Source organism: Branchiostoma floridae, unplaced genomic scaffold (genome assembly GCF_000003815.2).
Source record: "Branchiostoma floridae strain S238N-H82 unplaced genomic scaffold, Bfl_VNyyK Sc7u5tJ_1548, whole genome shotgun sequence".
NCBI classification, from domain to species: Eukaryota; Metazoa; Chordata; class Leptocardii; order Amphioxiformes; family Branchiostomatidae; genus Branchiostoma; species Branchiostoma floridae.
In genome coordinates this window covers 173,266-190,689 of record NW_023365749.1, presented here as the reverse complement: position 1 = coordinate 190,689, position 17,424 = coordinate 173,266, and the positions used below count along the sequence as shown (strand labels likewise).

The 17,424-nt window shown below is 41.7% G+C and overlaps 2 protein-coding genes across 2 annotated transcripts; both read right to left on the bottom strand.

Annotated features, from left to right (window-relative positions):
• Positions 1-5,488: 5,488 nt before the first annotated feature.
• LOC118408035 lies at positions 5,489-12,403 on the bottom strand. The gene is made up of 13 exons (XM_035808649.1): positions 12,221-12,403; positions 11,801-11,874; positions 11,409-11,626; positions 10,877-11,035; positions 10,445-10,548; positions 10,036-10,109; positions 9,483-9,721; positions 8,967-9,217; positions 8,544-8,690; positions 8,231-8,399; positions 7,803-7,880; positions 7,432-7,530; positions 5,489-6,907 (listed from the first exon to the last, which is right to left on the bottom strand). Exons 1-13 carry the CDS (start codon positions 12,401-12,403, stop codon positions 5,661-5,663), a joined length of 3,042 nt encoding a protein of 1,013 aa, XP_035664542.1. The 3' UTR covers positions 5,489-5,660.
• A 4,125-nt stretch (positions 12,404-16,528) lies between these two features.
• LOC118408034 (basic salivary proline-rich protein 2-like) lies at positions 16,529-16,924 on the bottom strand. Its single transcript, XM_035808646.1, has one exon. It carries the CDS (start codon positions 16,922-16,924, stop codon positions 16,529-16,531), a length of 396 nt encoding a protein of 131 aa, XP_035664539.1.
• Between the last annotated feature and the right edge of the window lie 500 nt (positions 16,925-17,424).

The following is a 17,424-nucleotide window of genomic DNA, read 5'->3' as shown; positions in this document are numbered from 1 at the left end:
CTACCATACTTTGGGTGGTAACATTTGATGATTAAAAAATCTGCGACTCAAGCTAGCTAGTATTGCATGCTTTTCGCTCGTTTACTTTATAAATAAAGTCAAGCACGGGGGGTATAGAACAGTGGTTGAAAAAAATATACCGAGACATGCTTACACTAAACACTAAGGAAATTATTTACCCTCAGTGTTTGCACCAACAGGACGACAGAAAACAGGGGGTGTCACTTTTGATTGGAAGAAGTGCGCTCGCTTTCTAGAATTCTCAGGGGCTCTAGTGACGTCATGAGGGAATGCGGTACTGTGCTGATCACGGCAGAAGTGATTATGATAACTGTATTAGTTTAAACATCTCGCGATGCAATTAGTAGTATACAAAACGGTACCGCTGACACAAACTCTCAACAATCGCTTTTCCAAGTCGTCCGTCGAATGCTAATGTCATTGGTAAATGGGGACTTACAGTATTGTTCCAATGTAGTTGGAAGGACCAGATCATACCGTAGATTCGACAGAAACGGAGGCAGAAAAATACCCGCTCACCTGAGAGAAGCAGGTCTCTGGAGTTCTCTGCCACGTACTTAGGTGGGTCAAACTTCTCGTCACGTGAGGGGAAAGGTCGCGCCTGGACAGGTGTGGTCTATAAAGTGACGGTGCGGTGCAGAACTTGTAGTGACGCATGGTGTCCGTTTACATGTACCGCATTTGCGCAGTCTAACATTGGCCTTCTCTGTTTTGCAAGCGGCGTTACAAATTATGGATTACACATACAGCCGCCATGGATCAAATTTGCAAATGTTTACATTAACGTTAGATGGTTGTTTATTTGTCGATGTTGTTTCTAAGATGTTCCAGCAATTGTGGTTGAAAGCAGACTCCTGCGTTTGCAAGCGGCATTACAGATTATGAATACAGAGACTGTGCAAAGGATTAAACTTCTTCGATTGTTTTTAAAACGTTCTGACAGTTGTGCACGTGGGTTTATCGTGAACAAAGAGTTCGTATTCTCCAAATGAAGTTAACGCTATTCCATGGAACCTGATTCATCATTCCTGATGATGGAAGTCCTGTTGCTTGTATTTCTAGCGACTGGAGCCTGGGACATTGTAAAACAGGCGAAGTACAGTCTTCATCAGACTAACTCGCTATAGTGGCTGAAAAACAGTAATTAGCCATACAGGGAGTAGTTTGCCAAAGGAGGATGGCCTTTATAGGGCATCATTTGCCAGCACATTTCCGAGGGGAAATGTTATCCTTAATGGTGTTACATCGGTCTCTCTCTTGGTTAATCAGTCACCCTATAGCTAGTTTTTCTGAATTCTGCTATCCATACCCCCTTAGAAAGGTCTCACAACTGTATTCCCACAGACAACCTGTGCACACGTCGGACCGTGGACACGCTTGAGCGCTCAACTAAGTGTCACCTGCAGAGGGTCGTTTTTCTAAGGAGTATAGACTTTTGAGTTCAGTGTCCTTGGTAATGTCACGTCGTTGTTTCTACTGTCTATATCGCCGTGAGCGATAAGAGCATTGCTTTGACTGCATGTGCAAGTGATATGCTGTCGGCAAATTGCTAGACACATAAAATAAAGTAAAACACGAGTGGGAAGAATGCATGCGTTTTGGTGACTTCCTCTTGCATGTCCGGACTATTTCCCAAGGAGGCAGACTTAAATGTTTAGGCCTTTAAGCTTAACGTTATGTCATTGTTTTCCCTGCCCATTTCACCGTGTTACAGGCGAACTGCTAAGCACAATGTTGAAAGGGAAGCAAGAATGCTGGTGTTTTGTAGGTAAAGGTCCTTTAACACAAACAGACTGCTTTTCCAAGGAGGGTTAGACTTTTTAGTTGGATGTTCTTGGAGAAATTCTGTTGTTGTCTTTTCTGTACATAGCCTCAGGCTTGTCTACAGCCATTTGTTTAATGCTATGTTAAAAAAGAACTGTTTAACACAACTAAATGACATAATGTATAAAACATGAGACGGAAGAATGCTTCACGGTGTTTTGTTGGAAGCACTTTTTAAAAGTCGTACAACCAGACTTCTCCCACCTGTCCCGGCGAGTTACTTACCAACGTGTCGAATCATCACAGAAGGAACGCATGTCGCCTAGACATTTATATCACCGTCCTGCCGGCTTAAAAGATGTCAAAACCGGAAGTTCTGCAGCAGTACTTATTAAAGTCACCAGGACACCGAGTAGGTGCTGTTCAACAGATATACAGACAGACAGACAAATAGGCAGACACACACACACACACACACACACACACACACACACACACACACACACACAGAGGCGCGCGCGCACACACATACAAACAAATATCACCTTCTCGTTGGTTTAGGGGTATGCTTCTCGCTTGAATGCGAGAGGTCCCGGGTTCAAATGTCACCGACAGGTTTGTTTTCAACCGCTCCTCTTTTCCTCCTTTACCCTGCAGAGATCCAAAGTTGGAAGTTGCAGTACCATGTGTGTGGCATAGGGGCGGGTGCGAGCTGCTCTGTTAGCCAGTGACATGCCCCTATCGTGCACACTCAGTACTGCAGCTGCTACTATTGGTTCTCACCAAGCTGAACTTAGCTTCCGGTTTGGATGCCTATTTTAAGCCCCCTTCACACGAGAGCACGAATGAGCCGGAATGCCGTCAAAATGATTTTTTTTCTATTCCTGGCAATTCCTCGCAATTCGTGGTGTATTGTAGACATTCTTACTGCATTCCAGATATTCGTCCCCGTTCTTTTGGCTGGCTCGAAAGTTTTTGACATGTCAACAACTTTTCGAGAAATATCGGATGCCATTCGAAGTGTATTCGAAATGCAGTCTAAACGCATTCTACGGCATTCCAACATTATTCGAGACATTCTGATCTCATTTCATGGAAAATCGAAGCCATTTCGAATCCTGCCCGAATGTGGCCAAAAGAATATCTAGAATGCAGTAAGAATTTCTAGAATATACCACGAATGCACAGGAATAGAAAAGACTTTTCATTCTGACAGCATTTTGGCTCATTCCTTCGCGTGTGAAGGGGATATAAGGTCCATTTGGAATGTGGCACGAATTTTACACATACTTCATTCCGGCTGGCTCTGCTTGATTCCTGCTAATTCGGTTTCCATGTGAAGGCCCTATTAGCAGCGGACTTTGCAGCCGATTTCTGACTAGAGTAAATCTAGCATTAGATTCGATTCAGATACATGCTTTTCACATTCCTTTGCTGATTGAATAGATGGCATAGCTTCTTCAAAATTGCATATTTAATTAGTTACAGTTAAAGTTAGTTTTTTTATTAATGTAAAAAAAACTGTGTAAAACTATCATTTACCTGACAATTTGTGTCAGATGTTTTTAAAATACAAAACTACCATAATAGCAACGCCTGGAGAGAACTTGAGGTACTTCATATTTGTTGCCAAAGTCATTTTTTCACGAACAAAATGAGGCGTGTGTATTTGATAGCTTATCTATGATTGCTTAAAAGCCATGATTTTAACTTCCCGCCTGAGCTATTAAAGAATTCCAAATATGATTTTTGGGTTATATGGATTGCGTCATCAGGCCCCTTGTATTATTTTTTCTATATGAGAAAATACAGCACTTTTGGTACATACCACTGCAATGAATCTATGTTTTCATGCGCATGATGATGAAAACTACAAACTCATGATAGCAAATCGACTATATCTTCTAACGATCTGTAGTCATTAAAAAACTGTTATCATCTAATTAGAAAAATCACATCTCTAGAAACCGCGTGGGTTTGATGATTAGTTTATTAGTTATGTTGCAAAAACAACTGCACGAAACAAAACAAAGCTACTCTGCCCTAAGACCTACACTTTCTCAGTTAATTTTTTAAGTTTTAAAAAACATATTGGATAAACTATAAGGAAACTTCATTTACAAAATCTTGAGTATAGTATTCAGAAAATTCCGTTTGCTCTCAGCTTGCACCTTTCTATGATGAACAGGTGCATGTACTTTCATGTAAGGTGATCTTTTAATACTTTTCGTGTACCACAAGAAATCTAGACAACTGATATATGTTTACCACCTAAGAGATCACCAAAAGACTATATTTCTACTAAAAGCACAAAATCCCACCATCATACAAAATGTGGGACATTTCATTAACCACTGCCTTCAAAGAAGAAATCAAACCCGACAATAGTATTCATTGTATCATATAGTTGATTAGACAATAGTTTTATGTATCACGGTAGCTACTTCTCTTAGTCCTTGTGCAATTAGCCTTCAGGCATGGTTTTGCAAATAAACATGTTGCAATGGTGTAGAGAAACCACAGGATATAACAGATCATCACGATGTTATACTAGTATGTGCCGTTTAGCTCAACTTATCTTCTCAACTAATACTCAACTAGCTGTTTAGGCAATATGTGCTTTGCATATGAATCTAGCATGCATATTCTTACAAAGCTGATGACTCACAAAATTAAAGACGTTTGGGCTTGGATAAATCTAAAGATTTAAACTTAAACTATTGACAATGTTTCAAGTTTCACAACTCAATTGGATTTTTTGTCATAAGCTCAATGATTATCATGATATTCAATTTCGAATTGATTGATTTTTCCAAGTCCCAGCGTCTGTCTAAGGACAAAGTCACATCATAATGTTACAAAAGATTGATAACAGATCTTATATGTCAAACTGTTCTGTATATGTATAGATTTAAACTTGACTTGTGTAAAATCCATTACCAAAATATTGATCGGTTGCAAATAACACAACACACAAGCATGACAATACTAGGTCCTGCTTATATATATATGGCCTCCTTTTATCTCCTGCCTAAACATCTACTATTCAATGAAAAGCAACCATTCTTCCATTCAGTTATTGTATGGGGTAAGGCACAATATGTTGTAAACTCATAGAAAGGCTATGTTGGGATCATCCCATAAACATAGATGCTCTTAACAACCAAATATGACTCGTTGGTACATGGAACTGCAAAACACAAGTTGATTCTGCTTCCGTAGTCTTACAAAACTGTTTTCGAACTCATTTTTAAGCAGGTGTAACGTTTTTGCTTCCCTGCACCGACAACGAAAGTGGGACTTTCGATTGAACAGCACCAGCCTTTGTCAAGGCATAGACAATCCACTGCTTCTGTGGCGCCATCTTATGAAGGTATGTACGCAGGACATGTGACTCAGGGACCAGTGGATCATAAGTTGCTCAAAGAGTTTATGGTTCCCCCCTCCCCCATCTTGGATGGTAGTGAGGCCTTGACGTACAAGCGGAGTGAAAGAAATACTCTCCGAGCAGAGGTTAGGCTCCTGTTGTATTTTACATAGTTTTATTAGTCGTTTTTATCAGGCTTTCTATTTTGTACTCTTTTTTGATGACTCGCGGACGGCGGACGTCAAGAACATGACAAAATAGAAAGCCCGATAAAAACGACTAAAAAGGTTTAAAAAACAGCCGCAGCCTAACCTCTGCTTGGAGAGCTTTACAGCCATCCCTTTGCAAGTCCCATTTTCATTGTGTGTTGGCAAATACAGATTCACCTGCTTGAGAATGATTTCTACCAGCACAGATAAACTTCTCGCATATTTCCCGTCCTTCTGCCCCTACTGATGTGCAAATCTGTGATCCCGCCTGAAATCAGTGGTGTTCTTGAAATCTGCCCTTACTGCTGTGCAGATCCACCCGTGATGCCGCAGGCCTGTAGGAAGGTTCTGCGGGAGTCCTCCCAGTACCTGGACTCCATCAGCTCCCGCTTGAACTCGGCTGCGTGCTGGAATTCTGACTGGATGTTTTCCAGGGTGTCCAGGATTTTGTCGGCCCACCTCTTCACGTCTGCGTCATGGTCGGACTCGTTCACGCTGGTCTCCACGATCCTGTGCCTGCGGTCTGCGTGGCACTTCTTCTTGTCGATCAGGTCCTTGATCAGGTCTGCCAGTCCCGACTGGTCAGAGATGAGGACGGGGATGCCGGCTGCGATGGCCTCCAGACCGACCAGTCCGAACGGCTCGGAGCGGGACGGCATCAGGACCAGATGCGCCATCTTCATGTCACCAACGATCTCCTCTTGCGTCCTGTAAGGCAGCAGGGTGGGCGCCAGCTTACTGCTCTTCAGGCTTTCTTCCAGGATTCTCCTGCTCGTCTCGTAGTCATCGACATCATCGCTGCTGCCGCACACACGCCATGCCACGTTGATCCTCTCTGCTACTTCTCCCAATGACCCTGCTGCGAGGTTATGGCCTTTCAGCGTCTCTACACCCCTTACTCTGCCGATGGACAGGACGACCTTCTGTCCGTCACCACCAGGGTCCACTGTGGCGTCCGCGAATATGGTGGATGGCCTTGGGAGGTACATGTAGTGCTTTTTGGGCTTCTTGTCTCCTTTGTACATGGTTGAATAGTGGCTGTAGGTCCGTTTACCCACTGAAAAGACAGCCGCCGCACCGTCGGACGTCTTCAGTATGTCCATTTCCTTCTCCCAGGCTTTCATTGGCTTTCGGCCTCCCTTGTAACGCTCCGTGTCTTCTGGTAAGACGTGGTTGATGGTGACCAGGTCTGCCCGGGGGTACCGGTCGTCTTTGATGCTCCGTGCTGCCTTGTCTGTGACGTCGGCATGACCAACGATGCAGCCTACACCGCCAGGGAGGTTTGGATACCGGATTCGGTGATCAAATACCAGCCAGTCTAATGACGGTTCTCTTGTATCGTCTGGGCGTTGGAAGGGTTTGATCAGCGTGACATGGTCGTTCGCTGCGCTTGCCATATCTCTTTCGGACGCACGGAGTACTGTACAAAGGACGTTTGCCCCCGCTTGGGTCAGATCCTGCGCCACTTGGTAGTTGATGGTTGAGATTCCGCCTTTTTTCGTGCCATACTCGTCATTGATCAGCAGCACTAGGGGTTTCTTGGGCCCTGTGGGAAGTAATGAAACGCAAAATGTATGAGGAAATATGGAATGCATTTCTGACGTTTCATTTGGAACAAATAATAGCACCTCTCAGATATAATATAATGTGGAGAAATGTAGTTCTCATCTTCAGATATTGTTTGTAGAATTTCATTTTTGATTGCCTGTATTAACAAAGCTAAATGAATTAAAACTTTGGAAGTAAATATGGAAGTTTTAGTGCATATCAATATGTTTGCCCAACTAATCTTTGCATATTTGGATGTGCGCCAGATCTTGCCTCACCTTAAGTATAACATACGCAAGTTGTAAAGTTAGGTAGACAGATGAATTCAAAGAGATATGAACCAATTTTCAAAATGTAGTTTCTGCGAGTAAAACTCTTACCACTGCAACAGCGTGAGTTTCTGTTGGGGTCGGTATCACAAACTGTATGTACACTGGCAGTGTGTGCATTGGTACATGCTTTACATTTTAAGGGATGGAGAATCGTATCTAATGCACATCTACAAACTTTTCCCATACTTACCAATTGGAAACGTGTCTGGTGTTAAGGCAGTCAAATCTGGTGCAGAAGCTCCTTGGTCTGAAGGATCAGGCGGTTGACTGGTGGTCGATGGTTCTGCAGCTAAAAACACACTGTCACATGATATCTCTTTCAGAAATGCGATCAGGTAGTTTGGCAACATTCTATTAATCTGCGAAAGTCACACTTATACCACTGCATGAGCATTTTGCAATTCACAGTGAGGACAGACTTTACGCTACATCATAGCATCACACATACAGGAACTATATTCAAAGGCTTGGGACCAATGACTTTGATAGATCCCGGCAGATTTTCTTCAAATAACATGACAAGTTCATATTGAAGTCAAGTTGAAAGTGATGGTCACTTACCAGTAGGAAGTGTTCCCAGTGTTGAGGAGGGTAAAGCTGCTGCTGAAGGATCAGAATGTTGGCTGGTGCCCGGTGGTTCTGTGGTGATAGAACTGGCACTTAATTCTTAAATCTATAATTTCACAAACATGTCTTAAGATGTGCTACTAGCTTTCACATTGTTAGGCATGGAGAGGTTCTCCCGATGTTCTCCGGTATTCAATGAATGGCCAATTCAATTTGAAAACCTTCACTTATACTGAGCGGCCCTGATGGCCTTAAAGCATTCTTGCTAGAGGTTTGGTTAGGGTGGAGGTCAGTGTAAAATTGGCCTTCCATGCTCTAGATTTATGTCGAATACAAAGAACTGTGGTGGTCCCTTGGCCTTGGTCTAGATGTCATCAACACTTTATTTAATTTTCAATAGCAATTAAAAAATGTTGTGTCACCCATAAACATGGTCATCTGGCAGGTATCTTCACCATCCTGGCCCTCATTACAGAGGCGTGCGTCCAGTTTTACAGTAGCCTGGTCACTGGTACTCTGGATGATGATTTCGAACCTCTCTGGGTACGTACCATCACCTAATGTGTCCTCATATGGAATGCCTCTTGGTGGCTGAGAAAAGATACAGACAGTGGAGCTTTGCAAATCGTTCGTCGGTGATTCACAGTAATAAAATGTCAATACAGTGATTGATTGACAGTGAAGTTTGTAGAGGCCTATTGCCAAAGTACAATGCAATACATCGGGAAGGCCTACCTTTGGATCATGTGCAACCATTGCACCGTTCTCCACCGTTGCGTGCAAACAGTATGTTTGCTCGGGCATCACGGTGCAGGGTCTGCTGTACAAGAGGGAGTACGTTTGGCCCTCCTGGCAAAGGTCTTCTAAATCACTTTGTAAAGTCTGAAATTGTACAAAATACTTCAACAGGGCATAGTTACATTGTGCAACTCGGATGCACCATTAAAACTGTGAGTAGGGCTGTGCATTTTGAATATGTTACTCATTCATAGCTCCAAGCAAGGTGGCTGAAAAATAGTGGGTTTCTGATAATTGTGATAATGTTTTTTATGATTGATATGTTTGTAACGTTACTTCTATTCGCCATGATATTTCAAAGTCAGGCATGGTCGCAGATGTCTTGCAAAACAACAGCAAAGATGTTGATAGCTGACTTACTTTTATCATGCCTTTGGTGTTGGAGACAATGAAGGCCTTCACATCTACACCATAGCTTGCCCATGACGATTTAAACATGGCGAAGAGGCCCTTTCTTGGGGTTTCCAATCCAAATATTCTTCTCAATACAATGAACACCCAGCTTCCCTTGCAACGACGGAAGATGGAGTGTGTAGGTGTTATCACACATGGTAGCAACTCTTCCTTTTTGTCTGCAATATGGACAACTTTGGCTTCCTCTGCAGGGATATCTGTACATGAAAGGGGAATGAAATATTTTCTATGGCTACTAAACAGCTTTCATACAGGGCACTAGAGATTCGTAATCGAAGCATATGTAGAAATAAGACAGCAAATAACCTTAAAGCCAAATAACCAAAGCACTGATTATTGAATGATGTTGTAAAATGGGCCAATGGGCACAATGATTGCAGCCGTAAAGGTACTTTCCCTGGCAGAAATTGGGACTAGGGCAGTTCAGGAACAGCAAAACCCGTCCAACTATGCAGTACATACCCATTCTGTCGTAGCCTGAAAGATCCAGGATGTGCGGCAGCAGGAGTTCCACAGGTCCGTCCTCTAGAACGTCAGACTGGATGTTAAACACGGGACCGACAGGCATCCAGTCGTCCTGGTGTTCCCATTGGTCAGGCAGGGGTTCTGTCTGATACGTCATCGTCATGGGACAGGACGTGACGATCCCGATGTCTGTGTCTTTGCAGATGTACTTTCCTTTGCACGGAAGTTTTACACAACTGAAAAAAGATTTATAGGATTTACTTCATCATTCAACACATTTACGTTTTTTATAGATACCATTATATGTCCATTAATTTAGTCGTAGCATTGCCTTATTATAGCTTACCAAAGGCCCTTCGTGGGTGAGGCTACTAAAGCACATAATACGAAAAGCAATTATGTTATTATCGTTTGATGGAAATTACCAAATGAAGGAGGGCCACAGGAAGGATATTTCAGTCTCCATTTCCCTTCAAATAACGAATGAATTAAGGTTATACTTTCTATGAATTATACAGATATCAAAACTATAAACGCAATGCAAACTTACAACTTTGTGTTTCCTTCCTGATCAGTGGTCACATCAGGCTGCACGTCCATCTCTTCCATTGACAAAATATGGTCCTGGATATAGTTAAAATTGTTTGAAAGTTAACACTCAACAATATCAACAATTACAATTATACCTTAATCCAACCACTAGATTTTGAAGATATAACAATAACTACTCACGATCGGTCATTATGAAATCATCTTATGTAACAAAAGTTCCTGACGACTTACAACTTTAAGTCATCGGATAAGTCAATATATGTCAAGAAAAACACTGTAATTCTTCAACAGCAGTGATTCAGATTTACCATATAAAATAATAAAAGTTAGTGACTTCTTACACCTTTTGATAAGTAGATATATGCCATGAACATTTGATTCTCAAAATATCATCAGAAGTGACTTACCACAAACATCCTGCGCACAGCCTTGGATAGATCAGGCTGTTCCATGGTGGCCAGTGTCTCTTCTAGAGCCTTCAGGTCGTGTGGAGGTCCATACCTGGCATCTTCTGCATTTGATGATGACAAAGCATAAGGTGGAATCATGTCACACCTTCCCTGTTATCGTGGCTTCCTTTTATGTTAAATTTGGCAATTACAGATCACGTCGTTTGCAAATACTGTATCCTGTCCTACTAAATGTTTCTTCTAGTATGCACATGGATGTTCATGTGAAGGCGAAAACTTAGACTAGGACCTTCCAGTTACTCAAATAAACTTTTGACCGTTTTCAAAATCTATCCAATTTCCTCATTAACTGCTATCCTTTGTATTACATGGATGTCTGATATTCGTCTATGTAAAAATCGACTGCAGTAAAAAATCGACATGTCACACCTATCTTAAGAGCTGCACAGACCGCACTTCTCCTGCCCACAGGACCAACCCGGGCGTCTTTCTTCAGGAGAGCGGTGACATGTCCAGGCTTGACTTGTTCAACAGGGAGGAGTTCGTGCTCATCATGATCATTTATGTACGCCACCATCATGTCTCCATCTGCAGGAGATAAGGGGTATATTTGATTTAATTACCTTAGTCAGACATCGACTCTATGCCCTGGTTGATAGCTCTTTTATTGCTTTGCGACAAAGGCAATGACAATGCACTCAAGTTAGTAACTAATTCCATCAGTGAGATATGCCAAAACAATATAGACTTAACTTTGAAGTAATGATAACAATTATAGTATAGACTAATAACATAAATTTAAAGGGCGCCAACATCCTATCCCCCAAACCCATAGCGACACGATGGTTTGCAGTACATGGGAAACTAGAGAACACATGGTGATATGGTGATGTGTTTGTTCGGCTGGGAAAAGAACTGAAACAAGTTAAAGTTGATAAAATAGATTTGTACAGTCTCGTACCTGCTAGTTCGACAATGTGAGGGAATTCAATCTCCACTGGCTCTGTGGCATCGTCAGCGCGGAACTGGAAGTGGAACAGCGGCCCCACAGGTACCCAGTCTGACCCGTACCTCCACGGTTCTGCAGACCAGCTCCGACTAGTCACGTACAGAGGGTAGGGGGTGGTGACGTGGAGATCCGAGTTCTGACAGTAAAATCTTCCCTCCTGAGGCAGCGACCTAATCAATAAAAGTTGTAAATGCTTTGCATTTTGACTTAAGTTATTTTGACTTAGATGAACATTCTGGCATCTGAAGGGCATTGTGAATGGCATATCGAAACTTACGAAAGCCGATTAAATAACTTATATAAGAGAATGAATGCCACATAGATAATGTAGGAAGAAACCTTACCATTTGAACACCCCTTGAATATCCATGTGCTCCTCAGGACTGACAGTCACCTGGGGCAAGTTGTGACGATATTCCTGTGTCCATGGAACAAGTACATGAAGATTGCAGTCCAGAATTTCTAATAGAAGAACTTATTTGTCCATTTTTCATCTTGCTGATCATTGATATTAAACAGGATTTAACATAGTTAGTAAAAGGAGTGAGAAGAAATATAATGGAATGAAGTTTGATATTGCCAGGTTTTAGAAAAGCATCATAATTCCTCACGAGGTGTGCTATGGTGTTGCTAACAAGAATCAACCAACCTAAAATTCTGTCATACTGGAATAATATCATTGCTGGTTAACTGATTTCTACTGTAGGATGAAATATGCAAAGGAATACAACCTATTGCTATCGAGATGACATGAATGTACAAACCTGTAGAATAGCCGTAACATCCCCATCCAGGCTGAGTTCGAACATGTTCCACAGAGCCCCCACCAGCTGAGGGAGGTAGTGCAGAGGTCCATGTCCAGTCTTCTTCCTCCACTGCTTTAGTGCCTGGAATGCGCTCTGGGTGTGGCTGATCCGGAAGGTTTTATGAATACGGTCAATCTCCATTCTGGTCAGGTCAAGGTCAGTGGCTAGACGGAGCCAGCTTTCTCCGAGTTTGGAACTCACGTCATACAGGTCATTGTCTGGGGGAGAAAACAAACAAATGAGCCCTGCTTATTAAATGAATGAATGAAGACCTTTATTGTACAGTTTTGCCCAACCGAGCTAAGTACAGGTCACAACAAGTCAAGATATATACATATAAAAGTATCACAAATCTAGTCTAACACAAAAGTTCGGCTTCTTCTCGCTTCTTGGTAATGGTGAAAATGTAGGATTGTATGGGTTTCGCTATGGTCGGTTTGTCAAAACGCATGAGAAATATAAACTTGTCAGTGCTACTCATGTGTCTAAAATGAGGGAATCTACTTTCTATATAACTAAATAGAGTATTTCTATCATTGACATACATATCGCAATCAACTGTGAAGTGCACTTCATCTTCTACCATGTTTGAGGTACAAAATTGGCAGACTCTTTGTTCTAGAGGAGTGCGGTTGTGCCTTCCTGATTCAATTCGCAGTCGGTGGCAACTGATTCTTAGTTTAGCAATGGTAGTTCTGTGCCGAATGTTTGTAATTTTCAAATACTGCTCTTCATTGTATGTGGATTTTAGTAATCTGTACGTTCGGAGTTTGTTTTTCGCTCCTAAACCTTTATTATCATTATGAATGTTGGTTAGAAAATTCTGGAAATAAATATCCTTCAGTCGTTGGTGGATAGCAGAAATTAGGTGGGATGTGTTTGGATCTGTTGACTCACGGTCTTGCCAAACAAAAGGGTAACCACACTCCTCCAAAGTTTTGCGAACACCAGATGCCCAACATTTAGTACCTGATGAATCTAGATTAAGCTGACATAAGAGAGCGTCTGCCTGCAGGCTCTCAGCTGGCACATTCTTTTGAATTCTAATGAAATATTTGATGGCGTTTAGAGAGGCTTCCAGTTGGATAGGGTACCTCCCTAATTCAGCGCGTACAGCAAGGTTAGATGCAGTTTTTGGAACATTAAGTGAGTGTTTACAAAATTTCAAGTGCACTGTTTCAATAGGACAAAATTTAGGACTTTTGAATGAACTCCAAATTTCAGATCCATATAACAAAATTGGTTTAACACAAGTGTCGAAGAGTTTGTTTTTAACTGATAATGGTGCGTCTGCTTTGTCTAATGATTGTCTAATTCCAAATAGAGCTTTCAACCCCTTGCTGTATAAATATTTGCTGTTGGCTTTGAATGTGCCAGCTGAGGATACAACAATACCTAAATAACAATAAGATGTCACTATTTCTAAAGCATTATTATCAAACAAAAAACTACAATCTTTCGGTAAGCGGCCTCCCTTTGTAAATACAATAACCTTTGTCTTTTTCAGGTTAACCTTCAGCTTCCATGATTTACAATATTGTTCTAGTCTACGTAGGGAGGACTGTAAGCCTTGTTGAGATTCTGAGAAGATAACCAAGTCATCGGCATATAAAAGACATGGCACTTTCATGTTGTATAGAACAGGAGAGTTGCTAGAAAAGTTATCAAATTCAGATACTATATCACTAATGAACAAATTAAACAATGTTGGACTCAGATTACAGCCTTGTCGAACCCCGCAGTTAGTTACAAATGTTTCGGTAAGACGACTGTTGGTTTTGATACAATTATTAGTTTTAGAATACATGTCTTTTATGGTTGATAGGAAATTTCCTCCTATTCCAAGATTATTTAATTTGAACAGGAGACCCTCTCGCCAAACAGAGTCGAAGGCTTTGCTAAAATCAACAAAGCATGCGTAAAGACGTGAATTTTGACTGAGATATTTACTTACTAAAGTAGTTAATACGAAAAGATTATCAGATGTTCTATAGTTTTTTCTAAAACCGGCCTGATGAGGTTTGAAAAGGCTGTTCTGTTCTGCATAGTTCACAAGACGAGTATTCAAAATGGAAGAGAATAATTTCCCCAGACAACTCATAATGGAGATACCCCGATAGTTGTCTGGGACTGAGGTATCACCTGACTTGTGTATTGGTACTATATGACTAAGTGACCATTCTTTGGGAAAGTATCCGTTTTGCAAACATGAATTGAAGAGATGGAGCAGTGTTTTTTGTAGGATTGGTTTACCACATTTCAGCATTTCATTTATAACCATATCACTACCACTAGATTTGTTGTTTTTTAGTTTGGAGATGGCTATATCCAGTTCCTTAGCTGATATCAGAGAGTCCAAAAAGGAATTCTCCGTAGGAGGGAGAGGGGAGGGAAAATGAGTTTGAACATTTTTAGAGTTATTAGTTGAAGTTTCTGAGTCACTGATGGGAGATTTGTCTAGTCTATTAAAATGTTTCAACCACGCCTCGTCCGTTATTTGAGAACTTGGCTCTTGTGTTTTCTCTGACTTCAGTTTCTTCAATAAGTTCCAAAACGCGTTTGGATTTTCTTCCCTCAAAGAGGACAATTGGTTAACGATTTGTTGCTGAAAGTCTCGTTTCTTTTTTTTTAATAGTTTTCTATATTCTTTTTTCCTTTTAAAAAACCTTCCTCTCACGTCTGAGTTTAGTGGATTTTTCTCAAGTAGAGTTGCCAGATTCTTTAGTTCCCGTTTCATTTCACAACAGCTTTTATCAAACCATTTCTTGTTTTTACTTTTCCTTGGCCGTTTCCTATTAATTTTTAAACACAATGATTTGTATCCAACATCCCTTAATACCGAACTGAGGTCCGAGACGTAGTTCTCAATTTCGTGGGCTGCGCTTTTGGTTCCTCTAAGTGAAAAATTATTCAGTTTGTCTATAATGTGTGGTTGGCTGAGGGTTTGAAAAAACTTCTGTGCAGAGGTTTCGTTCCAAAGGAATCTTTTGGAAAGAGGTTTGCTGTTTCCACTTTTCTGTTTCTCTTTGGCAGGGTGATTTGAGGATTTTGTACGTAAGACAACAGATAACATGCAATGATCAGAGAATGTAGTTAGAGGGTTAACTCGAAAAAATAAAATGTGTTCCAGAAGCGGTTGGTTGCATATTACATAATCAACAGTGCTGCTACCGTTTGGCTGATGACACGTGAATTTTCCTTGTAGATCACCGGCTATTCTGCCGTTAAGAATTTTAAGATTTCCTTGAATACATAAATCAGCCACAAATCTGCCAAACTTGTTGGGGGGAGCTTGATCCATATGATGTCTATCTAATGTAATATTTGAGAAGTTATTTGTGTGATTATCACAGAAAGTGTCATCTTCAACGAAATCTTGTAAGTTTCCTAGACGAGAATTGAAGTCACCGCCTAGTAGGATGAACCCCTGAGAACTGTATTTACAGATCTCTTCTTCTAAAATTTCTATTACATGGTTTTCTGCATATTTGTGCGTTGTGGATGCGCTTGGACTGATATAAACTGAACATATAAACAGGTCTTTGTCTAATCCTAGTAATTTGCGATCTATCTGAACCCAAAGCAAATCTGTTGATTTTGATGGTAATTTTTTAACAAAAGCTTTGTATTGTTCTTTGAAAAAGAATATGATGCCCCCTGATGAGCGTTTTGCTCGTTTACTCTTCTTTCTATGTAATTGGAAAGAACTGTAGTTTGGTATGTTAATTTTTGTTTTTTCAGTAGTCCACGTTTCCAGAAGCGAGATAAAGTCAAATTTGTTAACATCATACAAGAAATCTATATCCTCTAATTTCGAACCCAGCCCGTGGACATTCCAGAAACAAAAGTTCATGTTGCCTCCAGAAAATGCTTTCATATCCAAGGATGAGTTAAATGAAATGGGGAAAAAGAAGAAAAAATTGCGTCTTTACGGTCCGATCCACAATGTCTCACAGGACCTTACTAGCTAAGTTAACATGAGAATTGAGGTAAGCTTTGATAGATGTAAACTAAGTAAACAATCAATCAAAATTGTTCAACAACAATAACAACGAAAAACTACATATATGTACGTCTAAATCACTTATTTCTTAATCTAAGATGGTCGTAATATATCGATTCTAAGGACTACCAACGTAGCTCAATATTAGTATCAATGTATATCTACAAATAGCTAAGCTTTGACTAATGCAGTAGTATCGAAAGCTCCTTGATTACAGTCTTCCTAAGCGATATGTACAGAATGTATGACTAAGTATAGAAGTCCTACCACACCGGGAACATTGGAGGCCACAGCATGTTAGGATGCCAGGACCAGGGCGGTGGGGTCATCCGTGGAGGCTGGGACTGGCGGGGCGGGGTGAGGACAGGAGTGTTCATCGGGGAGAATCCCCACGGGCCGGCCGGTTGGTTGAGCATGGGCGGACCCCAGAGTCCGGGGAGACGACTTGGTATGGGTGGCGGCTGAGTCCAGTGTCCTGTTGAGCTTCTGGACGGGTTCATTGGATGTCCCATCGGAGCTTTAGATGAACTTGGGGCCGCGGGTCCTTGGTGAGGGGGAGGGTTACTGTTCCATGGTGTACTAGAGAAGTGTCCGAGTCTCTCTGAAGTAGGGCCAGCTGAGATGTTAGGCGGGTTATCGACTGATGGTCTCCTGTGCATATTTGCGTTAGGTTCTCGCCCAGCATCTAGTGCATGGGTTGACGTAGGTGGTCGGTCTTGTCCCGATGTTACTGAGGGCCCAGTGTGTGATCGTTGTCCCCGGTCCCGTGCTGGTTGTGTGTGTGGAGACGCGCGAGAATGGTTCGCGTGTTGAGTAGGAGGGACACTAGTCTCATCAGCCGGTACTCCGACCACAGCGTCTCTGTATGTCCGGTACTGAGAGCTTGGCATTGTGTTCAATGTAGGCTGGTTCTTTCTGCCCGTGTACTGACCCAGACCTAAGAGAGGGTTGGTTGTTCGTTTGACATTGGCAGCTAGAACGCGAATTCCATTCCTGTTGATATGGTAGCCGTCCGAAGAGAATAGAGCACTTTTGATCGCCCCTGCGTTGGCAAAGTTTGAATTGTCAACGATATGGACGAAGCTCGTTTCATCCCCGACTACTTTCAGAAAAGAATTCACATCATCTCCAATACCGTGTAGAGTAGGGGCGTCTCTTG